This window comes from Copidosoma floridanum, unplaced genomic scaffold, assembly GCF_036245765.1.
Source record: "Copidosoma floridanum isolate Cflo_tuat_1 unplaced genomic scaffold, Cflo_Japanese_pri ptg000002l, whole genome shotgun sequence".
NCBI classification, from domain to species: Eukaryota; Metazoa; Arthropoda; class Insecta; order Hymenoptera; family Encyrtidae; genus Copidosoma; species Copidosoma floridanum.
The window spans coordinates 1,008,917-1,035,759 of record NW_028321879.1 but is presented as its reverse complement, the minus strand read 5'-3'; the positions used below and the strand labels follow the sequence as shown (position 1 = coordinate 1,035,759).

Here is a 26,843-nt window from a genome sequence, read left to right as displayed (position 1 = left end):
TAATAAGAATTGTGAGTCTGATTCAAGATGTCAACATTGTCAACAGTGACATCACACTATTATGCACAGAGGTAATAAACCTATCTCTCTATCACAAGTCAGGGACCTACGTCCAAAAGTAAGGCATTGGTCTTAAGTAAAAAAAATGATAAGGCACGCTCTCAGAGCTCTCTTATAACAAGATCACTCTGTGATCTATTAAAACTTGGACAGCATAAGGTTAACACCACCTTGTCTGGAGTAGGTGGAGTCGTATCCTTGGCTACCAAAAGCTCGGTTAGTATAAAATTTTAACCACACCTTAAATCAAATTTTGAGCATTTCATTGAGGCTGTAGTTGTGCCAAAGATAACTACTTATCAACCTCCTGTGCTTAGTAATTTGGTTTATCTGTCCTGTTATGATGACATCACTTTAGCCGATCCTAAGTTTTACTCTTACGATAAAATTGACGTGTTTCTCGATGCTTCGGTACATGCTTTAATTATTGGCGTAAAGGTTAGAAAAGCTTCTCCTGATTTACTCATTACCTCAGCCTCTCAGCTTGGGTAGTTATTGTCAGGACCTATCTTACCAACTACGTCTTATCAAAATACTAGACATTCGTTACTCATAGTCAGTATTGAAGAGATTTGACTAAACGAGTTGGTTCTAAAATTTTTGGTAATTGAGTCGCATCATCAACCTCGTCCTAAGTTAAAGAAAGATGAGTTAGCCTGTAAAGAAATCTTTTCCTGTTCTCATTACCGTGACGAAGATGGTAGGTATGTTGTTCGTTTACCCTTTAAAATCCAACCAGAGCACGTTTCTGAATAAGCAAGACAGTCCTACCAGTCAGCTGTAGCAATGTTTCATCAGATAGAACGTAGGTTTGAAAAAAATGACCCTTAACATGAGGCCTACTCGGCCTTCATGTCTGAGTACCTTGAATTAGGACACATGAAGGAAACATCTTCTAAATCGGAATTAGCTGCTTTATATTTACCACATCATGGAGTCTTAAAAAATGGAAAATTATGGGTTGTGTTTAATGGACCAGCTGTTTGCGGCTCAGGTATTACCCTTTATTCGTTGTTGCATTCTAGTGAAAACTTACTTCCACAATTGTTTGATGTCGTTCTTAAATAGCGATTCTACAAGTTTGTATTCACCACTAATATCGAAAAAATGTTTCGACAAGTTCTAGTTGCTCCAAAGAACTAAAAATATTAAACTATTTTGTGGTGTGTTAATTGGTCTTCACCTATTGAATCATGTGCCCTAACAACGATCACCTATAGTTTGTCAAGTTTGCCTTTTCTTGTGAGTCATGTCCTTAAGCAGTTTGCTAAAGATCACTCAGATACTCCTCCTCTGGCTTCACAGGTAATAAGTGAAGATTTCTACGTGGATGATTGACTGTCTAAGTGTTAACAGTTACTCAATTTATGCAATTTAGGGGGTTTCCCTTGCGAAAATAGTCTACAAATTCATCTGAAGTATTAAACGACATACCTACCGAACATTTGGTTAACACTTTAAAACATCTTCGTGATAAAGATGAAACTATCTCAGTATTGGCTTTGCACTGGAATCCTCAATTTGATAAATTACAATTCCAGGCAACTTTGAGTGATCCTCCAAAAATTTGGACGAAACGCAGTTTTTTGGCACAACTAGCCAGATTCTTTGATCCTTTTATATGGGTTGCTCCTGCAATCATTTTTGGTGAAATTATTTTTCAATTTCTTTAGTTATTACAACTTTTCTGAGATGACGCCTTACCTACCAATGTAATTTGGACCTGGATTCGTTGGTTAGGAGAGACACTATTGCTCAAACAGATACACATACCCAGGTGGAACTTCTATTCTTATAGTTGTGATTCTATAGAGCTACATGGGTTCGCAGATGCATCTAAAAACGCTTATGCTGCTGTTATGTATTTGCGTTTGGTTCATAAGCATAGAGTAAATATTTTACTTCAACAGGCCAAAACTAGAGTCACCCCACTTAAAATTTAGAGCATACTCAGGTTAGAACTATGTGCAGCTGAGCTCTTATTCACAATGGTAAGCCGCTTTGTTAAAGTTGCAAACGTAAAAGGTGTTGACGATTGTTTATGATCAGATTCGAAGAACGTGCTGCATTGGTTAAATGGTCTTCCATCTAAGTGGCCTGTTTTTGTGGCCAACAGGTGTTCTCGTATACATGAGTTGACACCATACGCAAAATGGCACTATATATTTTGAAAAAAAATCCAGCAGATGTAGCTTCCAGAGGGGTTTTTCCTAGTCAGTTGTTAACTCAAAATCTATGGTATGACAGTTCAAGGATTTTGCATGATTTACAGTCAGTGTATCTTAAGTTAGAGGTAAGGTCTATTGACTAACTTATTACCACTGTCATCAGTTCAAATTTGGTTAATAAGTCTGAGTCTTTGTATCTGACTTTATTACGTTGCATTTAAAAATGGGAAAAACTTCTTCGAATTACGGCTTATTGATCTTCACTTTGCCTTTCAGTGTCTTCATAAGGTCAAGCAAAAATCCTTGGAACCTGTGTCCTATTTAAATTTTTTAGTCAAGCTAATACTAAGCTCCCTTTACAGGCTAGTTTACCTTTCATAAATCTTAATGTCCTCATGATTTTTAATACGTTGCATCCAATGATACCTGAGTTAAATATGGCACTTGACTTTTTAGTTTTTAATCACTAATAGATTCCTTTTAATGCCAATTATCAAGTGTTAAAGAAAAACCAAGGTTTGCCGTTAGACTAAAGCTTACCCATGTCTCACTCTAGTCGTCTGCGTAGTTTGAGGCCTGTTCTCAGTGACTCTCTAATTAGAGTTGGAGGTCGTATAATTAAATCGCAACTTGACCCTGCTATAAGCACCCAATTATTATAATCGATAGAAATCATCTTACGTTTCTTCTCATAGAGTATTACCATAGAATTATAATTACTTTGCATGGGGGAGTTCAGCTGGCACTCTTGACCATTAGCCAAAGTTATTGGATTCTTCAGTGAAAACAGGTTATTAGATCAGAATTTAGTCATTGTATAATGTGCAAAAGATGTATGTCCAATACTCAAACGTAACTTATAAATGACTTGCCCAGCTCTCATGTTTTCCTTGTCCACCTTTCCAAAAATCAGGCATAGATTACGTGGGCCCATTTCCGATACGTATGACCAAATATCGTGAAAAGGGGACTCCAAAGGGAAACAGCGTAGTCTTCATTTGCCTTGCAACTAAGACTATTAATCTCGAGTTGGTTAAAGATTATACGCCTGAGGCATGTATTGCAGCGTTCCATAGGTTTGTATCCAGACGTGGGCATTCTACAGATCTTTGTAGAGATCAAGGTTCTAATTTCATTGGAGCTAACGCTGAGCTCAGAAAAATGTTGCATAATAGCCTTAATCGCTAACCATTTATTCAAGCGTTAAATAATTTAAGTACTAGTTGGCATTTAAACACTTCTTCCACCCCGCATTTTAATGGTATTTGGGAAGCGGTGGTGAAGTCTGCGAGATCCCATCTGAAGCGTGTAGTCAGGGAGCAAGTTCTAACCGTTGTTGAGTTTTCCATACTCTTTTGTCAGATTGAGGTTTGCCTTAATTCCAGGCCACTAGTTCGTATTTCTGATAATCCTAAGGATTCAAACCCTTTAACTCCTGCACACTTCTTTATAATGAGGGCTTTATATCTTGTACCAGAACCTGATTTTAGATCAGAGAAAATACCACCTCTTAAGCGATAAAAGCTAATTTCTCAAACAGCGCAAGCCTTTTGGAAAAGATGGTAGTCAGAATACCTTACCACTCTGCAGTCTAGGTCAAAGTGGTTGAACCCCCAAACATCTTTACAGGTTGGTGATTTTGTTCTTATGAAAAATGAGAGTTCACAACCTGAAAAATTGCCTCTATGACGCATAGTTGGGGTGTACAATGATGCTGAGTCCCTAGTCAGAGTTGCTTAGGTTAAAACGGCCAGCTCATATTTGGATAAGCTAATTCACAAATTAATTTTATTACGTACTGTTATTGAGCTTGAATCAGATAACTTAATAAAGATTTCTTCAATATCTCTAATGATTTCTCGTTGTTTTGTTGTTGTTAATCGTTGTAATTATTAAAATCTACTATTAGTAATTAATTGTTACTTATTTAATGTTATGAATATCTTAAGAATGTTTGATTGTAAATTATAATCATTGGCAATTGATCATTACATTTATTACAATTAAGTCAACAAACATTTATATAAAGGAATCAAATAACTAGCATTAAGATTTTAAGTTTGTTCTCGTTCTCTTGTGTTCATCGAAACTTAGTTTAAATCAATTTGATTCAATTTTATTAATAATTGAAAACTCAGAATTAATCATAAAACTTTGTAAGTAGATATGCAGTCTACTTTTGACAAATTGTATTACTTTTCCTCTTTAATGTTAAGCTTTTAGATTGCCTTCCATTAGTCGAAAGAGAACGAAGTTTTATCGATAAATTCTAATGTAATATTTATATTATAGTGTTTAATTAACCTGCTTGCGTTAAACTACATAGATCGTTTGGAGAAGTTTGTTATAAATCAAGCAAGTAAATTAGCTTAAGATTTTTCTGTACGATGTATGATATAAGACTTTCAATAATTAGCCAATCATAAGTGTACAGAAGTCTCGTAAACGCACCAATTAGTGAGCATCATGTACACTCACTCTGTGTTATCCACTTACCGCTGCGTGGCAGTCCACCAGTCACGCTTGAGCACACCAGTTCGTTAATCTGCTGTCTCCACTTACACTTATATATCGTGTATTACTTTTCCGTTCAAGTGACTTAAGTTCTAGTGAACAATTTTATTTATTGCACTAGCTTAGGTATAAATTTACTTGCGTCATCGTAAGAATCGTGTAGTACAGTTTAAAACTGCTAAAAGGGTGCAATAATTCAGTAATTTCTACTTACAGATATTCAGTGTCAATAAATAAGATATTTTTGTTAATTATCTGTGAAGTGTGTGCTAAATTATTTACACTTGGCCATATCTCCATTATACTCCTCTCTTACTCAATCCGGTGGATATCACCAATCATACAGTCCAGTAGAACATTGATCTTAAACACAGAGGCAAAATTAAATAATATTAATTATTTTTTAACATACCATGATTATTTTAAATATCAAGATTCCTCAAAAAATGTAATCTACGTCTTGATGCTTTTATAATATGCTATTGCAAAATTGATTATAAGTTGCTAATCGAGAAGCAGTTTCTTCGCTCAGAAAAATAAGTAGTGTTCGTATACTAACATTCTAAATATAATAAAATTTTATAACTGTCTATAAATTGTATACAATTATAATAATTACTACCGTCTTTATTAATTTCATCCTTGTCATCGTCGTCGTCGTCGTCGTCGTCGCTGTCGTCATCGTCGTCTTCGTCGTTGTGGTCATCATTATTGACACCATAATTTCTATTATTATCATCATTATTATTATCATTATCATTATTTTTATTGTTATTGTAATTACTTTTTTTCTTGTGAGTATCATAATAATTATTTCAGTCACTGTAATAACCATCTCCATTGCAACCATTATTATTATGGTTATTATCTTTTTCATCGGTAGGATTGCTTTTGTTGTTACGATTGTTATCACTATTATGATCATCCTTTGTATTATCATTGTTATTACTACCACTATAGTCACCATTATTGTCAGCATATCCACTTATCTGTTTCATCGGCATTGTAAGTGAAATTATAATTATTAGAATCATCACGTGTGTTAGAAATTGTTGTTTCAGCAAGTAGGAATCTATACCTTCATGACATCACATGTGCGTGTGATACTTTAAATTTAAAGGTTTTATATGTTTTGGCACTTGTAGTAAATATTGCTGATCTTTTTCTATTTAATCAGCAAACGCAAATGTATTCAGGTCTGATTGAATAATCTAGTTTTGTTTATCATTCACACTTGAAGGTTGTTAATTTTTAAAACTTCATGACGTCTTTCACTTCAAAAAATGTCATGGTAGCGTTGCCACATGTCTTACACAGATTGATCTAACAGAAGATTAGTTATTACCAATCTTCTGTTATGATAACTTTTTTTTTGTATAGCCATTTCAATAATTCGCGTTTGTAACAATTTAAGTCTCACTTAAGTCTACATGACATGTTCTTTTGGTAAAATATTTCGTTTTAAATAGTTGTTAACAAACTATTATTTCTGTTCTATAGCAAAGGAGTGCCTTTTTATCTTTACCCTTCTATTGCTATACAGAATATTCATACAAATGACTTTTTATATTAACCCTTATATAAATTATACAAAACTTTTTTAAAGTTATTGCTTTCTTTTTGCGTATAGCTAAAACTTCCAAGTTTTTTGAATTTGAACGTATCTTTAATCCAATGCATTATCTTTCTTACTGTTTTCTTTCTCTTATCGTTTAAATTGTTTTTACTTTTTTTTTATCTCATTAGGTTTTTAATTTTGTACTTTTCTAGTTGGTATTACTAAAAATTTGTATTGTATTATTTGTTGTGCCAGCCAAATTTGAGCTCTCCTTTTTTTCCAAGTTAAGTTTTCTTTTTTTGTATTATTCTTTATATATGATACGTATTGCTTTGTTTCAAAATTCAAGATTTGTCTTAATTTTGTCTTTATTAGGTTTTATAACTGTTTACTTGTACCATGCTGTTCTAAAAAGATTTAAATATTTGTTAATTATAAATGCTACTCTTCTCTGGCTTCTGTTAAATTTAGACCTTTACTGATGATTACTATATAATTTTTTGCTCTCTGTTTTAAGTGTTCCTATTTTTAAGATCTTAAAACATTTCTTTTAATTATTGGTATTCTGTTCTTCTGTAAAAAGTTCGCTCTCTTCAACTGCTTACATCTTTGTGTTGATTTAGTGAAATTTTTTTCTTGGTTTTTTAATTTTTTTTTTGTTATGTAAGCATTCTCATAAACTCATCATAGACTTAAATTTAACCTTATTTTTTGTGACTTTTTTATGTTACAGCCTTACCCTATTTATTTACACAACGATCCTTATTTTGGTTACTTGACTTATCCCCGTACATTCTGCTGCTCTTGGTGTACTGCTGCTATGATTTTGATATACTACATTTTGCTGGTGGGTTTCTTGTTCTCTTTACCGTATCTTTTTTTACGTCTATTCTGTCAAGTAAAAAGCAATTAAGTTTAATAAGGTGTTGTCAAGTTATTATTTATTTGTTTCTTAACCCTGCCATGTTCTACTAGCATAGTTTCCCTATTTTTTGCCTTTCTTTGACTTATTACATTAAGTTGTGTTTTCTGATTGAAAATCGTATTTGTTTTTTTTTACGGATTAAAGTAATTTCTAACTTTTAATTTGTTCAAGCTTCGTATCCAACCTCTACTCTCTTACATTCCCCCCCCACTTTTTAACTTGTAAAGCTGTTATTTTGACTATTATTTCAATAATTCTTAAGTGATATGTCGTTCACAGCTATTTATCCAAGATTTTTATCACTTTTTATTTTCTTCTCAATCTTCTAGCTACATACTTTGGACATTAATAACTTCTCATCAAGCTAATTATTTCTTAACTTTATTAAAATGGCTTTTTTACCACTACATTTGCTTCAACTTGTACTTCTATTAATTTTTTTACCGTTCTTTCTATGTTTACTGTGACCAGATTTATTCCTTCAAGTTGTTTGAAGTTTTATTTTTTGTTTATCTCTTTTCGTTGTCATCTTCCAGTTTTTTGATTCTTCATGACAGCTGATTTTGATCTCTTACTTTGAACTTTGTTTTTTGTTATTGTCTTCCTATTTTCATTTTTTTTTATTGCTAATACGTCTCTTTAGCGTAATACTCGTCCTGATAGACATGCACTACCAGTTGTGAAAACTACTCTAGAATCAGTGAAGTTGTGTGTCTTATGCTCATTTTTATAATTTTGCATTAGTACGTTTTCTTACAATTTCTACAGATTCTTTTTTTCTTCGTGTGCTTTCCATGGTAAGACAAGGACGCAACTATCATGAAAAACTTAACTTTTGTTTGACACACTATTACTCGAAGGTTCAGAGGAGAAGTATTACCAAAAAAATTAAAGGGTATATCCTCGGCTATTGTAAGTTCCTGCAAACTGTATCCAAAATTATTGTTTGGTAGCAAAAAATGTTAAGCTAAAAATGCAAATTCCGATATCTTGCGACAACAAAAATTTGTTAAAAGTTTTTGAAAATTATAAATTGTCTAATCCTAAATTGTTTCTTTAGGTTTTTCAAGCACGTATAGCAACTGTCAAATCTTTGTGTGCAACAGAAAACCACTGAAAAGCTATTTAGTGGAACGTCTTCTCTCCACGTACACGAAATAGGCTGGGTTTTAGTTATAATTATCCTTTTTTATGGTCAATTCTAATTTTTTTTTCTTAATATTTGTCCTTTTCCTTTTATACGTGAGTATATTTTTCACAAATATAATGAATCACGTTTTTAAGATAGTATACAATGTGTGTCTTTTTCCTATACCTTCCATACTATATCTTAAACTTAAAGGTATTATTTCTCATGAACGACGTGGTCGCAAATGTAAAAAAATAAAGACGTAATTATAGCAACATCAGAAACAAGTTACGCAATTTTTTAAAATTAGTGAATCAAATATTCAACCATAGGAGTTACCTCAACAAAACATTCATGGAATAAAACAAAAAAAAAGTTATTATACTTGTTTTTGGTGTTCTATTTCGAATACAACTTTTTACTGTAAGATAATAAACACAAACAAATTCATTTATTACAGACTAGTTAACATGTCATTTTAGATGAGTGTCTCTCATTAAATGATGATTATCTAGACTAGCACTGTCAAAAAAAGCTGAATCCTAATAATAAAATGTGCAATTAATAACTTTTGACTATGATTTACAATAACTTTCAACTAAATGTTAAAATAAAAATAAATATGATGACTATCTTTTTCTATGTACTTTACCCTTTAAATAAATAATATTTAACTAATTGTTTAATTGGCTCATAAAGTAAGTCTCTCACATTGTGTTTCTGGTGAATGTATTAGCTACACTTGTTTTGAAATTAAACATTCGTGCTGCATAGTATACAGTTTTTAGTAAGTATTCAAAGCTTTGAGATCAAGGATAACCCTTCGATTGCAAAATTTCTTAGTTAGTCTAAGAACTTAACATTCAATTTCATTTTAATAGCAGTCCATGTTTAGTTCAAAGCGTATAATTCATTAAAAAAAGACCAACAAAAAAATGTAAATTCTTTTATGAAATAGTTTCCTTTATCTATTTTTAACAATTATTTTGTATAATGAGTCAGACTCTTGAGGATATAGGCAAGGTAGCTGATGTAGCTACAAGGGTACAGTTACTCGAACAATACCATAGGGCAAGGGAAGCGGAAAAATCACTTGAATTCCTTGAGTTATCACGTAACATAGCCCTAAATAATTCAGCTTTACGTATAAATCAAGCTGCTTTTCATATACCTACATATAGCGTCCAAAATACACCATAAATTTCTTGCAAGATGTTAAAAATGGTAGGTCCTTTATTTTAAACGCGGAAAAACCTATGTTATAAAAATCAGCTATTTTCAGTCTAAAAGGTAGATCAAAAAGTTGTCTAGACGAATTAACAATAAATACATTAGACAATTTTAGAAGACAACTAAAGGCTCACTTTTCTCCTTCTAAGACTTATGCTTAATACATCACTAACATCAGTGATTCTTTAATAAAACAAGGAGAAACTGTTCGGGATTTTCATGAGAGAATCTTCCAGCTCATTAATCAAGGTGCTGGAGAAGCCAAAATAAAGGTAGCTTTCAATAATATTCCTAAGCACTAATCACCTAATTCAAAGTTATATTTAGAAATGGTGGGCCATAAAGCAGGCTAACATAATATTAAACGTACCAGAAACGTTTGCCAGTGCTTCACAAGTAGCTTTAAAAGCCGAACAAGTTGAAATAATATTATACCCCAACACTTACGCTACCATGTACCATCAGAATTAACACATGTACCTTGCTAAGCAGTTACACCCCACAGCAAGACAAAATCTAGTGATACACCAGCAGAGCACACAAGAATATTTTTCACATTTTCAACCTAATCCAACCAACACATACTATGTTGAATTTGACGATCCCAAAACATGCAATCGTAATAATTATCTTACTATTACAATTCTAATAACACAGAAATCTTTCCTACTATATTTAATTCAAATTCAAAAATAGTATCACACCCAGCTCTCTAATATTTAAACAACTCCATTAACCAATCTGTAAAATTATTGCAAAAACCAAATGAATCAAAATTCGAAACTTCGGCCTCACACAACCAACAAAATACCAAAATCAATTATTAGCCTATTTTAATTGTCCCTTTTAACAAGCTTACTGCAGTGTGTATTTGGCAGCTTGTTTACTTGTCTAACGAAAAACTATTCCTGTCGTTGCAAAAACGTTCAGATACCACGAAAATCGCAAAACGACACTAGCTTTTTATAAAGGTCAAATTCTTCCAATAATCAGAAAAATTTTAGACTAAATTCTGCCATATCAGGCTATCCTCTAAACAAGAACGGTGCTGGTCACCCAGATTCAACGGCAAGCAAAGATCTATATCACCGTCCACTGACGAACCAATTCGTGCAATCACCCGAGTGTCCATCACAAAAAATATTGGCAATGCACCGATCGTGAGACCTAAAGTTTCATAATAAAATAAAAGTGAAGACACTTTTTTCATAGATGCAGGAGCTGACGTCAATGCTATAAAAAAATATTTGTTACAACCAAATTATATTATAAATACGGATACAAAAATTGCTCTTATTCGACTAAGTTCTCAGAAAATCTTAAAATTAGGAACAGTAACGATAAACATATTTAACAAAAATCACGTTTTTTACATCTTAGCACAAAAAACACCCGTTAGTGAGACAGGAATGTTAGGTAATTTATTTATAGCCGAAAAACAAGCCAGGTTTTGTTATAACACAAGGGCCTTGATACTAAAAAGAAAACCTATGACTCCCATTCATTAATAGAAAGAATTGTAACAATAAGTGACAAAGAACGTGGACTTAAATTGCTTGATACAGCAACAGCATATATAAGTAATAAAAATAAATTCCACGGAATTATAGATACTATTAGCATAAATGAAAAAAACTTGAAATCTCTTTCAACTTCTGAAAATTTTAAGTAAATAAATATAACAGAGATGTTAGTGCAAATTAATAGCACAAATTTTTTTTTAGTACTTGATCTAGTAAACTGATTGCATTAAATTAAAGAATCTCCTGAAGATCGTTATAAAACACCTTTTATTATCCGTACGGACATTATGAGTATACAGGTATACCATTTAGATTATGCAATGCAGTAGCTACATTCCAAAGAGTCATCGATTCTGTATTATTGGGATAACAAGGCACATAACTATTTACATTTTTACATGATATTATAATATGTGCCAAAACCTTACAAGAATATGAAATAATGGTGAGAAAATTATTCAATAGACTGTGAGATGCAGATTTACGATTACAGCTAGATAAATGCGAATTCTTAACTTCTAAAGTGACATATTTAGGACATAATATAGGTGGTTATGGAAAGAAACCCAATGACAAGAAACTTAAGGCAGTTACAAATTCCCAAATTCCAACAAATTTTACGAAAATTTAAGAACTTTTAGGACATACAAGATATTATAAAAGATTTATTAAAGATTACGCTAAGATTGCAGAACCTTTGACTTTATTATTACGGAAAAGCTAAAAATTCGATTGGACAAAAACTCACAAAGGAGGTTTGAAGATTAAATTCAGCCCCGTGTGAGGCCCTGGTACTTCCATGTGTCAAACTCAACAAACCATTTATTCTAACCACCAACGCATCTTGGTGCTGTTTAAAGTCAAAGAGAACCAGGAGACAACCATGCTATATCCTACATGCCTCGCACTCTTAATAAGTGCAAAAGTAATTACTGCACTTCTAAAAAAAAGTGTTTAGCAGTTATAGCTGCTGCGCACCGTACAACATTTTCAACACTATTTATACGGACAAAAATTCCTAGTTCACCAAGACCACGATCCTTCAACGTGGAATTAATCAAAAAAAGACTTCATAAGTGACCTAAATTAATGGAAAGCGAGACTCCACGGGTGCAACTACACCTACACGTAAAAACCCGAACGTTTAATTGCAAATGCTGACGCTTTATCGCGTAACACTACAGGTTGATATGAAATAAATACTATAGAAGATGACATAGACTTTAAAGGGGGCCGTAAAAGAGTTAAGAAAATTTTGCCATCTAGCAGTAACAGAAGCAGTAGTCGCTCTAACAGCTTGAGCTACAACCAAGAGTCTAGTTATTATAAGACACCATAGTCCCGTATGCTAGCTTTCAAACCTATTTGAAAAATCCCCTGCAAACAAAATCATACCTTGTACGTGCTAATAGAGCTATTGATATACATAATCAAAGTTCAAATAAACTCGAATCCACTGCTGCAGCGAGGCAAGTAACAAGAGAAAGAAAAAAGGGCTCTAAAAATTCTCCTCTTATTATACCGCCAGTAATGAAAGGAGGGCAAGGAGATCTTACTGGTATAATAATAACTTAAATGTTACTTTGGCACCAAGCTCAAAAAACAAAGTTCACCTCCTCCTGCCAGACCCTAAACCACTATAGACTCTGATGGCACAAAAGTTCTGGATACATCGGAAGTTGAAAAAACCAGCAAACACTGATATCCCAAAGAAATACATTTTTTCTTCCATGTATCTTGAACACTAAATCAGATTCATCATTAACTTTAACCACAACTGATAATAAGTCTCAACAAGCAGCTATTACTGGAGCCAGTAACTTAGAAAAAGTATTTAACCCATCAGCACAACCATCAACTGCTGGGACTTGAAGAATTTAAAACATTTGAAACTACACCTTGAAAATTAGTTGGATTCAAGTTAGACACTCAGTCATCAAGTACAAAAGAAGATGAAATAGTTGCTAAAATAAAACAAAATCCAAAGCTGCAATGCACTGCTCCCAGATCAATGCATGAAAATGCTTTTGAAAGCAATTCCGATGAAAATCATGATAAAAAATATCCTTGAACTAATATTTTGCAAAATACAAATTTTGCTGACCCATCTTTACATTAGGATTATTTACCATCAGATCTGATAAGGACTATAGGAAAAACAGGAAATAGTGAATCAGAACCAACTGAAGCAAATTTTTAAAATTTAAAAACTTCATTGAATGTTTCACTAGACTGTTTAAATTACTTTGAAAATACTCTAGAAAAAAGAGGCTTCCTGATAAGATCAAAATCACCTCTAAGACGCTACAAGGCCGCATCTACCGTGATGGGAGACCATGTCGATACTGTATGGAAAGAGCTTAATGTTTCTACTATTGAACAAAAAGATAGCGAAGAAGCCAGAGAGAAAGGAAAAACGCATGGTAGTATACCCAATACACGTTTTCACTCTAGTGCTAAGCAGCGGGATATATTTATAAAACAGCATTACGCCCCAAAGCAGAGTAACTTGACACCATCTACTCGTCCTACAAACACATTTGAAATGTTAGAATAGCAATAAAATGCTGAATGTATCACAGAAGTGCGTTACATTAGGGAAACTACAAATTGTATAAACATTGTAAACGCAAATCTGAAACTTACGATTTAAATTATTTTGTAAAATCAACCATTTCCAGCTTTTCCAAATTTATTTATTATTCAGGTAAGACGTAACCTGGTTGTTGATTGAATTAACTTTCCCTATTCACAGATATTTCAATTACTTAGTTGTATAAAACGTTTAAAAATTTAATATTCTAATTGATTGATACATTACTCTTACTTTGATGAACAAATTAAATGTCAAGAAATATTAAAGCAGACAACGTATGAGAAAGACTTTTACTAGGACGTAATATAAAAAGACCAATAAGATACGCTACTACCATATAACATACGACATAGGCCCAAACAGTAGGTTAACGCCAGCTCAGCATACACCACTCCATACATATCTTTTAGTGAAACTTAATAATACAAAGCCAAGTCAACGATTTAAAAGAAAAGTATACTGTAAATAAAAGGAAATAAGGCCTTTGGGCCAACGGCTGATTCCTTCCAGACAAAAGTTAGATTTATTTGTTTGTAGAACAAATCTACGAGTTCTACCCTTTACTTACAGTAGTTCGAATGTAACAGGAAGAAAAAAACAGAGTGACTCACAAATCACAAATAGAGAGGTTTTAAGGTTTGTGAAGATGTAACCTTAAATTTAGTATTTTGTAATATTTCTCTATAAAATTCATGTTGAAAATTGTAGAAAAAACTATAGCATATCTTCAAAATTATGACAAGTGTTTAAAATGAATGTTTCCACTTCTTTTCCAAGAATATTTCAAAAAACTTCTTAAAACACATCGAATCACTAACACAAAGATAGATTGACCCAACAAAACTACTAACACGTAGGCATGCTTGTGTGTTAATTCAATAGGTAATTTTATTTTCATATATATGTGATATAATATTATTTCATTTTTTAATATTCCAATTGGTTTCTTTAATGTATCATAGCATTGACAGTTTTTAATTTCTCTATTACGTAGAAAAGAGATTGATAAGAAGGTGCGTCGTGAGAATGATCAACACTTTTTATGTTCAAGACTTTTATTTAACACATTGCAATCATAAAGCAAAGTAGAGCGTGTGTTTCCATCGAGGCTTGGCGTGTACTCCCCTGAAAAACTCTCGCCTTGCTCGCCCATTTCTTCTCTTGGCCCATAGGGGCCTTTGTTACGAGGTTTAAGGAGAGGGGGTGTAGGCCCTTACCTATACTTCCCCACGTTACAAGTCCAAAGCTGCGATGTTGTCCCCCTCGACAACGCTGAGTTTTTAATTATATAGTTTTAAATCTGTATACTTGTTTACCATTTTATGTGTTTGTGTGCTGTGATGTATTTCGATCTTCATGTTGCTTACGTAGTTTAAGTATTCTACACTCATTCTTCCACTTAACTACAGAAAACCGCTGTTCTATTTACGTAAATATTTTTGCTCTTCTAATTATTTAGTTTCCTCCCATTGTGTGCTAATGGTATAAGATTATCAATTGGGTACGCGATTTACCTTACGCTACAATTATAAATGGAATTGCTGGGAATTGGGCATCTGCTTGTTACTTCTTTACATTGAGTGTTGTTTCATATACAATATAATAAGTTGGAATTTTATGCTACGTTATTTTACATAGAGTTTCTGTCTTGTAATTACATACCCTTAATTGTTGTTTATTAATTATTAAAAAAAAAAATTCATACAAATTTCTCACTGTCAGTAATAAAGAAAAAAAAAGCGTCTTTTTTATCTTCGTCCTATTGCCTGCGACTCTTAATATAGTCAAGCAACTCCCAGTGCTCATACTTGTTGTCTCACATATTTTTATTATGTGTCACTGCCAATGGAAACTCTATAACTTGTCGAGAGGGTTGCAACTGCCTCTTTGCTCAGAGTTTTACTATCGGCGTGATCGGAACTGCTACCAATTCTCATGCTTCTTTTCGAGCTCTCTGCTTTCTTGTTATCAATCACATATATATTAATAGAAGGGCACCTCAATGAAGAAGGCACATATATACAGAAGAAAAAGAAGTCCTATTCCCATGATTATTAGTCTTGCCATTAGGTAAACAAGCCATCGAAAATTTTTTACTTCTTTCCATGTTTATTGAATTTTGGTGAGTTTGTGGGCTTTCGTTATAATCTCTTCTTTCTTAAAAGGGTGTCCCATCGGCTTGCAGGTTGGTCCTGAAGTGCCTTTGCCTATTATTAAACTTAGGTTCCCTTATTATTAATAGTATGTAGACACCCTCAGAAGCCTCCTTATCTTTTAATAGCTTTAGTGGAATTATTACACGGTTTAAGCCATGGCATTCTATTTGCAGAAGCTCCTTTTTTTGTATCCTGTCCTGCTATAAGAGCCTAAAAGTTTGGTGCATAGAATCGGGCCCAGTACGTGTTCTGGAGCTCAACGACTTTAACCAAAAATTATTTTTAATTGCTTATGTTGTGCTGTACTATAAGCCAAAATTTGCACGAATGATGTTGCCTTATCTCTCTTATTGGTTCCGTATAATCGCAGATAAATAATTAGTGCAATTTCTTACAGCTTTAAACTTGGAGAGCCGTTAATGCAATGTATGTGTTGATTTTTTTAATCATAGCCATTTATTTATGATCTGGCTACATAAGGGCATAGTGTATTTTAACTGTTTAATTCTTCCTGCTTTATCGAGAGCGGTAAAATTCTATATAGATAGGCGTAGTTCTTACCCAGGAGTGGGATGCTTATATATTATATGAACTAATTGTAGTGCATTAAAATTCTTCATTTAGATATGTTTGTTATTTTGAGCGCCCTTATCTTAGATCCTGCTCCTGGAAAACTCAGCTCAGGTCTGGAAAGTTTTTACTGTATTTTAACGTTATCAAAAAATCCAGGCGATATGAGCCTTAGATGTACTAATCCTCTTGCCACAAAGGAGATTGATACAGTCACAGTTGGGCATGTTCTGTTTCACGCTTTCATCCAGTGTACTCATAGCTAGAACAGTTAAGCTATCTATTTCATTTATACTTCCTACCCTTGTCATGTCTACCTCCATTTTCTCCACCCTGTCCTCTACATCGCTTACTCTGTTAGATTTTAATTTTGGGTAGCCAGGAGTTTTGGTATATTGTGTGTATTGCTTTTATTTTAATCCAGCGCATCTGTTAAAAATTTATAATTGTCGCTGTCTAACGTTCTCAACATAAATTTTAGGGGCTTCTTGTTCTTTTACATTGGTTGCTTGTCTTCTGTAGTAGGTATGTAAATCACTTTTAGGACTCCATAGCTTTCATTCTTCTGTCAGCTTATATTTGTAGTTTGAACCTGTGAGTCGCTTTAGTTACTAGTGGTACACTTTTTTTTCACAATTATCTGCACATCAGTCTTAACATAAATCCCAGCAAGAAGTGGAATGATAAGACTATTATTTGTATGGTTTTCAAATTTGTTCTGGTTGTAGCCCATGGAAAAATTTTAGTAGCGTTTAATCTTCAATTCTTATGTATTTTTATTATCAATCACTGTAGCTTCTTAGGTACCTCCAATTGTGCCCTGTAATACATAAAACTGTTAGCTATACATTGCGAACCCTGGTTCCTGCCTAAAGGCCCGTGCCTTAGTCTCTGTTATAAACTTGTCCTTAAACTATTCATACTTTATTGATAGCCATCTGTTGAAGTGTATACCGTATGTACCTTACCCCTACTCGTTTTTTAAAATTTTTTATTTTACTTTAGCCTTAAGCTGCGAGAACAGCGCTCTACTTACAGTTAAAGTATTGAGTAACAAACGTATCTTGCCTACACAGTTATACAATATATTCAAGAACACTCTGGAGTCAGATAATTTGACAATTGATTGTCTTACATTTCACTTGTGTTGGGTCAAGATGAGCTTGGAGATATGAATAAAATAATAATTTCATGGTGGTGTATTTCACACATATAATTTGACAGGTATTGTTACAGTTTTCTAGTACTTTTTATCCTTACATCTTTAATATTGTGTTTTCCTCCGACTTCTTTTTCTACTTTCATTTAGTAAGGTTTAGGATAGTGATTATACAGATATTTTTTGTTTGCTTTCACTGTCAACGCCGTAGACCCATTTGTAAATTTCGTTTGCTGCTTTTTCGCTGTTTTTTTCCTGAAACAACAAAACTTCAATTTTTTTAAGATGTCTTGAATAATGGCGCTTTCTTAGGTGTTTGTACTACTTCCTGAGTTTTTAAAGCTGAGCTTCGACATAGCCTTGTAACAACGTGATTTTTTGCGCTAGAAGAGTCTCTGTAATGTTGTCATGTAAGTAATAGATTATGCGATCAGTAGCGCCTTTTATTTTCTATCAGTAAAGCGTATAGGTTGTTGTAGATTTGTATGCCTTCTTTCCAGTACTAACGCCCCTGTTTGAACACCTAATCGAGCGGTATCAATGTCCTAGAGGTTTTATAGGATCACAAGAGGGCTCCCTGGTGGCCTTTAAATGGCCAAGTCTTGAGGAAACACTGCCGCACACTAGGTATAGGTGTGTATTCCGAATCGTAGTCAGCCAGTGATCCAGGTGCGTTATTGTCAGTTCCCTTTATATAAATAATCAAGTACTGGTCTCTGTAGTTTTTGCAAAATTATACTTTCTCTAATGTTGACGGTTTGACGAATAGTGTGTTCGTTGCCCTAGACGTAGTGGTTGATTCTACATCTCATGACGACTGTGTGTGTCGTTTCAGGCGTTCTGATTGTCAGGGGGTTATTAGAAATAGGAATGCTTCTGATAGAGGACGACGAAAGGGGGAAAGAAAAGGAATCCTTCGTATTTTACGTAGGCTCGTGAGCCTCTGAGAAAATAACTTATTTTTCCTGCAACTGCTTGACTTATTTTACTTTTATTCCTCTATCCCAAAATAAATGCTAAAATAACTTTTTCTTACACAATAATAATAATGTCCATGGCTTACAAAAAAAATGATATTTTTTCATATTGTTTTTGTTTGCTAATTTTACATTAACTTTTCTCTGGGTGCCCTTTGCACGATCTTATTTAAATTTATATGTATATCTTATATTATACGTATAGAACTTTTTTTTCATTCACTACTTTAACTATCTATAACATGTTATTTTGGACTATGAGTTTGTTCTACGCCTAATAAAGAATGTCTCTTTACTATAAAATGTCACACATGCCCCTTATTCGCTATGTCTTTTTTTATTTCATGTTATAGGAATTTTACTATCGATTCATGTTAATAATACTCTGTTCATGTGTACCTCTGTATCATAGTTGTTTTTTTTCTGTAAGTTGCATATTTAAGTCTAACGTATGTGTACGTTTAGTTCAAGGTGTCTCTGGGGACTGTAAAAAGTTTTATCGTAATCCTAATTGATCCCTTTTTTGCGTTATGTTTTCGCAGTGCGTCCGACTTTTTGTTTTTCTAGTGAATATTAATAATATAATAAATACTTGTTATTTCATATGGGCCTTCATATTGTAAATCGTATTTTTTTTTTATACCTTTTTTGGCACATAAGCCATCTTGTATTTAGTTTACGATCATAGTAACACGTCGATTGGTATTTTACCTTTACTCATTGCTGCAATAGTTTTTATTTCTGTCAGGGTCTTAACTAACTATTTAAGTTATTCGTTTGGAGTGTAGCCCTTGGATGGCATTTTGACACTAGATGGTTTTCTTGCTTTTGTCCAAAAATGAGTTCGTGTGGTGAGTATCCCGTACTTAGATGGTCCATTGTGTTGTATAAGTGCAAGTACATCGGTAGATGTTTGTCCAGGTGATCATTTTGTTCCAGGTAGGCCTTGATGTACTCCCTGGAACTATGATGCAAACGTTCGATGGCACCAATTGCTTGTAGGTGAAATTCTGTTCTGCCCATTTTGTTTATTTTCAACAATCTTGCAAGTTCATCCATACTTTTGTTCATAAAATGAAAACCTCACCTTGAGAAAATGTGTTCCGGTGGATCAAAATACGCTCCTAACTTTTTTGTAATCATTCCATAACTTACCACTTCACCGGCTGTTACTATTTTCACAAGTGCGATAACGATAAATTTGATCAACCAGTCTTGAAAGTTTTTGTTTCCTAGATACCCTAACCGTCTTTTGGTAGCATGGTGGTTTCCAATAGCGTACTAGGCTTATTTCTTGCTTGGCTTACATACTCACCCCACTTGTTCTCTTCGTTTTCGCTGTGTATGATGTCATCTACCTCTTTTCTTATTTGTGGTTCCACATCTTCTACGGATTTGGTTTCGTTAGGCTTCCATACATCAATCCTCATTCCTGGCCTGCCTTCTACGTCACATCTTTTAATATTGGTTATAACTTGGGCCTGAAGCTCATCGGATTTGCCTTCCAATAGATCATGTGAATTTGTTTTTTTTTAAGCTCCTATGTTCATTAAAGGAATAGTATTTAATTCCGTGTATCATTTTTTTAACCACTAGTTTCTCATTTTTCGTTAATAGTTTCTGAATGTGTTGCTGTGTAAGCCTTTTGTAGTGTGTCACAATTTGCTATTATAATTTCCTTTGATGCGTCCGTTATTTGTGGTGCGATTGAAAAGTATGATCTCGTTCTGCGTAGAGCATCTAGCTGTCGTTTACGTGCGATCCATAATTTAATATGTCTCTCCAGTATTGCAGGCTTACTGATAGCCCTTATCCTTATTTTAAATCCTAAATCTTTCGTTAAGTAGCCAAACTTTTAATCTCTTGGCCTTTGTGAAATGGGCTCTCGTTCCATTGTAATATTTGGTGCTGTTACCCCATCCTCGTCTCTTGAGAATTTCTGAACCCGTAAGTTTTCTTAATCCAGCTTCTCCAATTCTGAATGAGCACCCCCCTCCAAGACAACGTAATTCTGCATACTGTCCTGGTTATCTCTTAGTCGTTTTTCTTGTCTTTCTTCGTCGTTGTAAGATGCTTCTGTGCATGTATGTTTGATTTTCACCTGTTTTGGTTTCCCTTGTATCCTTATTTTTCTATTGCTCGAGCTTTAAAAACTCTAGCCAAGGGTCCAATATTTACTGTCTGTTAGCATATCTCTATTCAGATAGTTTTTGTTTATAATTAAAATCTCTGCGCCAGTATCTGTAAAAAAAGTCGCCTTTCTATTCCTTAACTGTGGGCCCTGTAACTGGATCGATGGTGGTCTATGCCCTATTCCTACAAGTTTAATAGTTATTTTAAAAAGCTGCCTTATATTTTTGTCACACTTCGGAAGCTCGGGTTCTTTGTTCTATACATGTGTGTCAAGTGCCTTTGTTCTAATACTTTTTTTTCGGGCTCTTTTGCCTTTTCTTGTGCGTTTGTGGCTCCACTGTGTAGGAATGTCCTCGTACTCTGCTGTAGTATGCTTTATTTCTTCCTACACTGCGTTAATATTCGGGCTGTTATGGTGTGCTTTCACCTCCACTATTTCTTGCTCCAGTGACTGCGGCCTCTCTCTCATATATTTTTTCTCGCTAGACAAGCTTCTCTCTGCCTCTCTCTCTAGTGTATGTTTTACGTTTGGGGACCACGCTGGATATACTGCGAGGTTAAAGCTGCGGGTAGTTCTCTTTTATATCTAGGACGTATGCACTGTTTTCTCGCTGTGGTAGACCTCTGTCCTTTGGTAGCCCATTTTTAACGAAATTTCTATTATAGCTGTCCCTGCTATCTTGACTTTTATAATCGTTTCCGTAACAGTTTTATATGCTTATTGTTGTCTCTGCATTTTCTATTGGGCATTTATTGCTATTCCTTCTGTTAAATCCCCTATAATTATTGTTATTAACATTTTCATTCTTTCCCTCATAGTTGTAGGTATTTTTGTCAGTAGAATTATTATTCATGGGTTGGTTATGCCCCTTGTTTCACTGTCTCTCATTCTCCAACTTTTTTTGCTTGCATGAACGGTAGTCTCTCGCATAGTGTTCTGGTCTCTGACAATAGTCAAAATTTCTTTTTAGTTCTCTTTCATTTTTTTTCGAAGTCCTTTTGTCGTTTATGCTAGTTATTTTTTGAATTTTTGGACTTAATGCCCAGTTTTGCTGTTGCAGTAAATACAACGTTTCTCGTTTTTTTCTGCTGCTCCTTGTGCCTAACTAGTAGTTTCTGTTGTATTTTTTTCTTTTCTTGCCACCAGGTAATACCTATACTAGTGACCCACATTATTGCTGGACTCATTCACCATGATCATCTATTGATTCACTGTCTTGTTATGATTTTATTTTTAATTTTGCCATGACAGAGTCTATGTTGTGAATGTTTTAATATCTATTACAAAGCTCTTGAATAAGTTTTTTAACTGTTCTTAACTGTGTGAATGGTGAGTTAACTGTTTCACTGTTTTCTTTTCCATTCCATTCGCAAGGGTGCCTAAAAAAAATAATTAGTTTTTCGGTTCTATTGTTTGTGCAACCATTTACACTGTTCTCTCGTACAGTGGTAGATTAATTCAGTCTACGTCGAAGAACAGGATGTTGCTCGTCATATGATTAAACGAGGGCAGCATGTTTTGTTACGCGTTCTGCGGTCTAGGTAGGTAGTCATAGTTGCATGCTGTTTGTGTATTCTCTGTATATGGGGCCATAGTTGGTGCTATATAGTCCTGTAGTCTATCCTTTCTTGCTTTAGAATCGGCCCTATCTGTGTAATTATTAGTTGGCAATGGTATCGTTGCTATAAACGTGGCTTCCTCCATTTTTTGAAATTTGTTGCTCATGCTTTATTTTGTCCCGTGGTATGTTGACTATGTGCAACTTTTTATTCCATGGCTTTTTAACTCTTTATATTTATTTTTTGGTGTAGTAGAAGTCAGCCATCCTGATTTCCCTGGCATGTTTCCTCGTGTTGGCAGTAAGCTTGCCCTTTTTATCTGAGCCTCATATACTTCTGCAGCTCCTATGATATTTTTCTTGATGACTCAATTGCGGAGACTATTCTTTTCTCTGTTTGTAGGATCTATGTTTCCTTAAGTGTCGCAAGCTTTGGCCCTGAGCTCTCTGCTTATCGGCAGTGAATATTAAAAGATTCGTATAGTCGCATTAAGTGACATGTCCACTCTCTGCATGTTGTAGCTTAGCTGTCATTGTCAAGAACAGGCCCATTACTTTTTTTTTTTTTTCTCGTCCAAGGCGTTAAGTATTTATACTGTTAAGTATACTGTGATAATCTGCAATTGGTACCCTAGTCCTGTTGACTTCTGGATTGTTCCCGCTGCTTGTAGGATATAACTAGCACTGTTGCCTTTGATCGGATCCGCGGTTTCTTGATTCATTATCGTTGTATTTTTACGATACTACACTATGTGTGCTACTTGGTAAGATATTGATAAGTAGGTGTGTCGCGAGAATTATAAATACTTATCACGTTAAAGACTTTTATTCAAGATACTGCAATCATCCGGAAAAGTAGCGCGTATGTTTCCTCTCACCACTCGTCGTGTACGCCTCTTATCACAATAGTTAAGCAGAGGGAGTGTAGAGTCTCATTTATTTTTCATATATTACATCTCACTTTTTTAAATTTTAATTCTGGTTCTTTCGTTAATTTATAGATATTTTAATTATTATAAAAGTTTTTATTTTTGCTCTGCATTACATTTGACCCTACCCGTTTCTTATTATTTTTTGTTTTTACAAGGCAATGTTTGAGTGGCTAGTTATGCCAGCCTTGTCAATCCAAAACTATATAACAATGAAAAATTCTTTCTAAATGAAAATGTACTTCACTTAAAGACATAAGAAAAACAAATACCTTAGTGTCACACGCTATCTTAAACGTATAAATGAGTGAATCTCATAATTTGTGAATATTATGCTTTTTAAAGACAGAAACAAAAACATGATAAGAAGCTTATAGAGCTGTAGATATTCATACGAAACATCAGTTGTAGGTATACATAGCAACGCAACATGATAGTAGTCCTTGAACTTGCATAGCATTGGTGGGTAGGCTCGAATTGGAAGATATATGTCTTCTTTTTCATTTTTTAATTGTGTATTTTTTTTAGTCAAGTTTTATATATAACATTTCAAATCATAATTTCTTCTTATATTCTTTGAAATGGATGGTCCTTTTCACGGCCAGCATAAGTATTGGCGTTCCCTAATAAATCATACATTTTATTAGTTCTTTTAAGGATTATTTATTGTTAACCTACATTTCCAATACATACATTTAACCATTATTTTTGGTAATTATTCGTCCACTAAAAGACTGTATAAGATCAGCCACTATTAAACTGAGACAATCATTCATTGGGAAACGTTACAAGGAGAGTTTTTTGCCAACAGACTGGATACCCCGACTGCTGAGAACCCTGCCTCACGCTCTCGACTCTAAGCGTTCAACCAGAAATCACCAATCTTCTCTAAGGTCTGCGCTTGGTGAGCCTCACCTTAGATACTTAACCAAGTATTCAAATTCACTCTTTATCAAACTAGAAGATGTGGTCACTATTCGAAATATGGTTATATAAATAAAGGAAAAATAAGCCAGAGCAAGTTCCTAAAAGGCCAGCATTATAAAGATAATTTGGACACTAACGTTTCTGGCGTAACACCAGGAGAAGTTGGAAAAGAGCTCTACAACTAGCTCTAATGCTTTACACGTTGTAGTTTTACTCTCAATTAGTCTGGCTAGTGACATTAAACTTAAGTCAAGAAGGAGTTTGGCTTACTAATTCTTTTTAGGGTCATCAAACGTCAAACTATCTTACCAGCAATTATATCGTAACTTAGGAAAGTTAGCAAAAAACAGCTTTTAGCTCTCAAAAGATTTTCAACTATGACACTAGTCGCAAGATGGTGAATTAAATGAAAATTTTTTAATGCTTTTAATGTATACAATTTAAGACGTCAAGAAACTGATGCAGCGTCAAAATCAATGAATAGAAAATCCATTAAGTAAAAAATCAGTTTCCATTAGTGTTCTGACATTGATTGCTCAAATCTTTCAGCTATGGAAATAGATGGAATAATATACATTGCAACTTATTGTGGCAACACATAAAACTCCAGAGTTTGGTTTCTGGTGGTAAGGTATTTTAACTAAAAAAAAATTATTTGAATTATATATTTTTTGTCAGTATTGAGCCTTTGCAGTTTTAGAACTGGACTTTTTATTTGTTATAACCTCTAACATAGGAGTGCAGATAAACAGCCCCTTAAGGCCAACAACTATTCTATAGCGTAAGGAACGCACAGTACTTTTGAGCCATCATTGTTTTTTTTTTTTATTTTTTCACAGCTTATCATACAATAAAATGAGCTGCATAGATTCCAATAGAAAATGTTTTTTATAAGAAATTCTTGGTTCCGAGATGTGTCAAGAAAAGATATAAAATTTTCAACCGAAAATGTTTATATTACGTGTCAGCGCAGGACGGTGTTGTGCAATGCTGGGAGTCTCGGGCAATGCTGGGATAAAGGGAACCGCTAGTCAACCATATAATAACGGTAAAACTGAATAGAAAGCCTATACAAATTAAGAAAAAAATCACATGCCAAGGGTATAAGACACTTCCTTTGCGTACATTACTTGTTCTATGAGTTTTTTTTTGCATTTTAACTTTCCCATTGCAACAAAATGGATTTCAGCCTAAGCTTGAATCTTATATTTCTTAGTGATTGCTAATTTATTGGTGTCAGAAAAAACTCAAGTACTTTTTTCTTTTACAGAGTACATTCAACCATATTCTAAAAATTTATTTTACTTTCAAGTAGTTAGTAGCATAAGAAAAAATTTTGCTTAATCTACTTTGAACTATTAGTTAACAGAAATTAGGTGTAGCTAAAATAGACTTTTTTAAATACTGCCAAATATATAAAAAGATAACAACTGTATTTTTAATGCTTATAAAAAAATTATGCATTACTTTTAAAAAAGTACTCTACCTTGGAGGTGCACTATCACCCAGAAATGATTTGCACAAACGCTCAGCTTCTCTACGAGTAATCATACCACATCGTCGTGATGATACTGGCATAGCACCAGCTCTTCGAAGGATTTCCAATTGCACTGGTGTGCATTGGATGCATGTAATACCAAGAGCTACACGCCTGTTATGGATTTCATTATAACTGAACTGCTTCAGTAAACTATTGCTAATTTGTGCTAAGCACAGTCTCTCTTGTTTCTCAATAAGTAATGAAACAATATGAACACCATATAACATCACCGTACTGACCTGCAATTCCTGTGCAAAAATTACAAGTTAACAAACCAATTCGAAATAGTAAAAATAATATAAGTCATTAAAATATTGAAACTTTCCATAAGTAATGAAGTTTAAGATGAAAAGATTTTGTTTTATTTCCCTAATTACATAACTGTATTTATACCAGCCTCTTACGTATACTGTAACTGTAACACTAAATAATTGAAAAAAATTTATAAACAGAATTTCCTAAAATCACCTAGATTCTTTCGCCACATATGCGTTCTGTAAGTGTGTCTACGTAGCAAAAGCTACTACTAATTGCTCAAAAACTAGGGACATGTATTTTACAATTTGTAGGTATATACTAGTTGAGATTTATTAGTAAAATATAACAGTCATAATCAGTGTACGCTGTTAACAAATCTTTCAAAAAGCATAAATATACACCCTCTTAAAAATGTAAAGACTTTTTTCATAATTTTATATCACTTTTATTTTAGTGACCGTTTATTTAATAATTATAATAAGTATTTTATAAATTCACCTTAAAACCTACCAGCTCATACTAAAAAAGAAATTATTTTAACGAGTGAGTCTAATGATGCTTTTTTTTGTTAAAAAAAAAAGTTTACTTTATGATTAAATCCTAAATTTTAAACAACCACAACAACAGGTAAAAATGAAATGTGAGTTGAAAATTAAAAAATTCTTACTCTTCTGATTTTGTTTTTAAAAATAGTAAGATCCACACTAAACGCTTGTCAACTCTGAAAACACTCAAAATATTATTGCAACTAATAAGAAAAAATCTCTTCTCAATAATTTTCATGAACAACTGAAATTGGGCAAGAACAACTGTAAATATGGCTATCTTAGAAAATAAAACAACTTAAGATGTGAAAACTGAGCAACGATCACTGATGGACCAAATAAGTATATCAACACCAATTTATTCAAGTAGCAATGATTCGCGGGCCA

The 26,843-nt window shown here is 33.6% G+C and overlaps 1 protein-coding gene across 1 annotated transcript in view; it reads right to left on the bottom strand.

The window, feature by feature from the left end:
• Window positions 1-26,843, bottom strand: part of fuss (SKI family transcriptional corepressor fussel) — a 156,913-nt gene that overhangs the window by 95,666 nt on the left and 34,404 nt on the right. Inside the window, exon 3 of the mRNA XM_089595057.1 lies at window positions 25,600-25,901. Coding sequence (XP_089451183.1) covers window positions 25,600-25,901 — 302 coding nt within the window. The remainder of the gene's footprint in view (window positions 1-25,599; window positions 25,902-26,843) is intronic.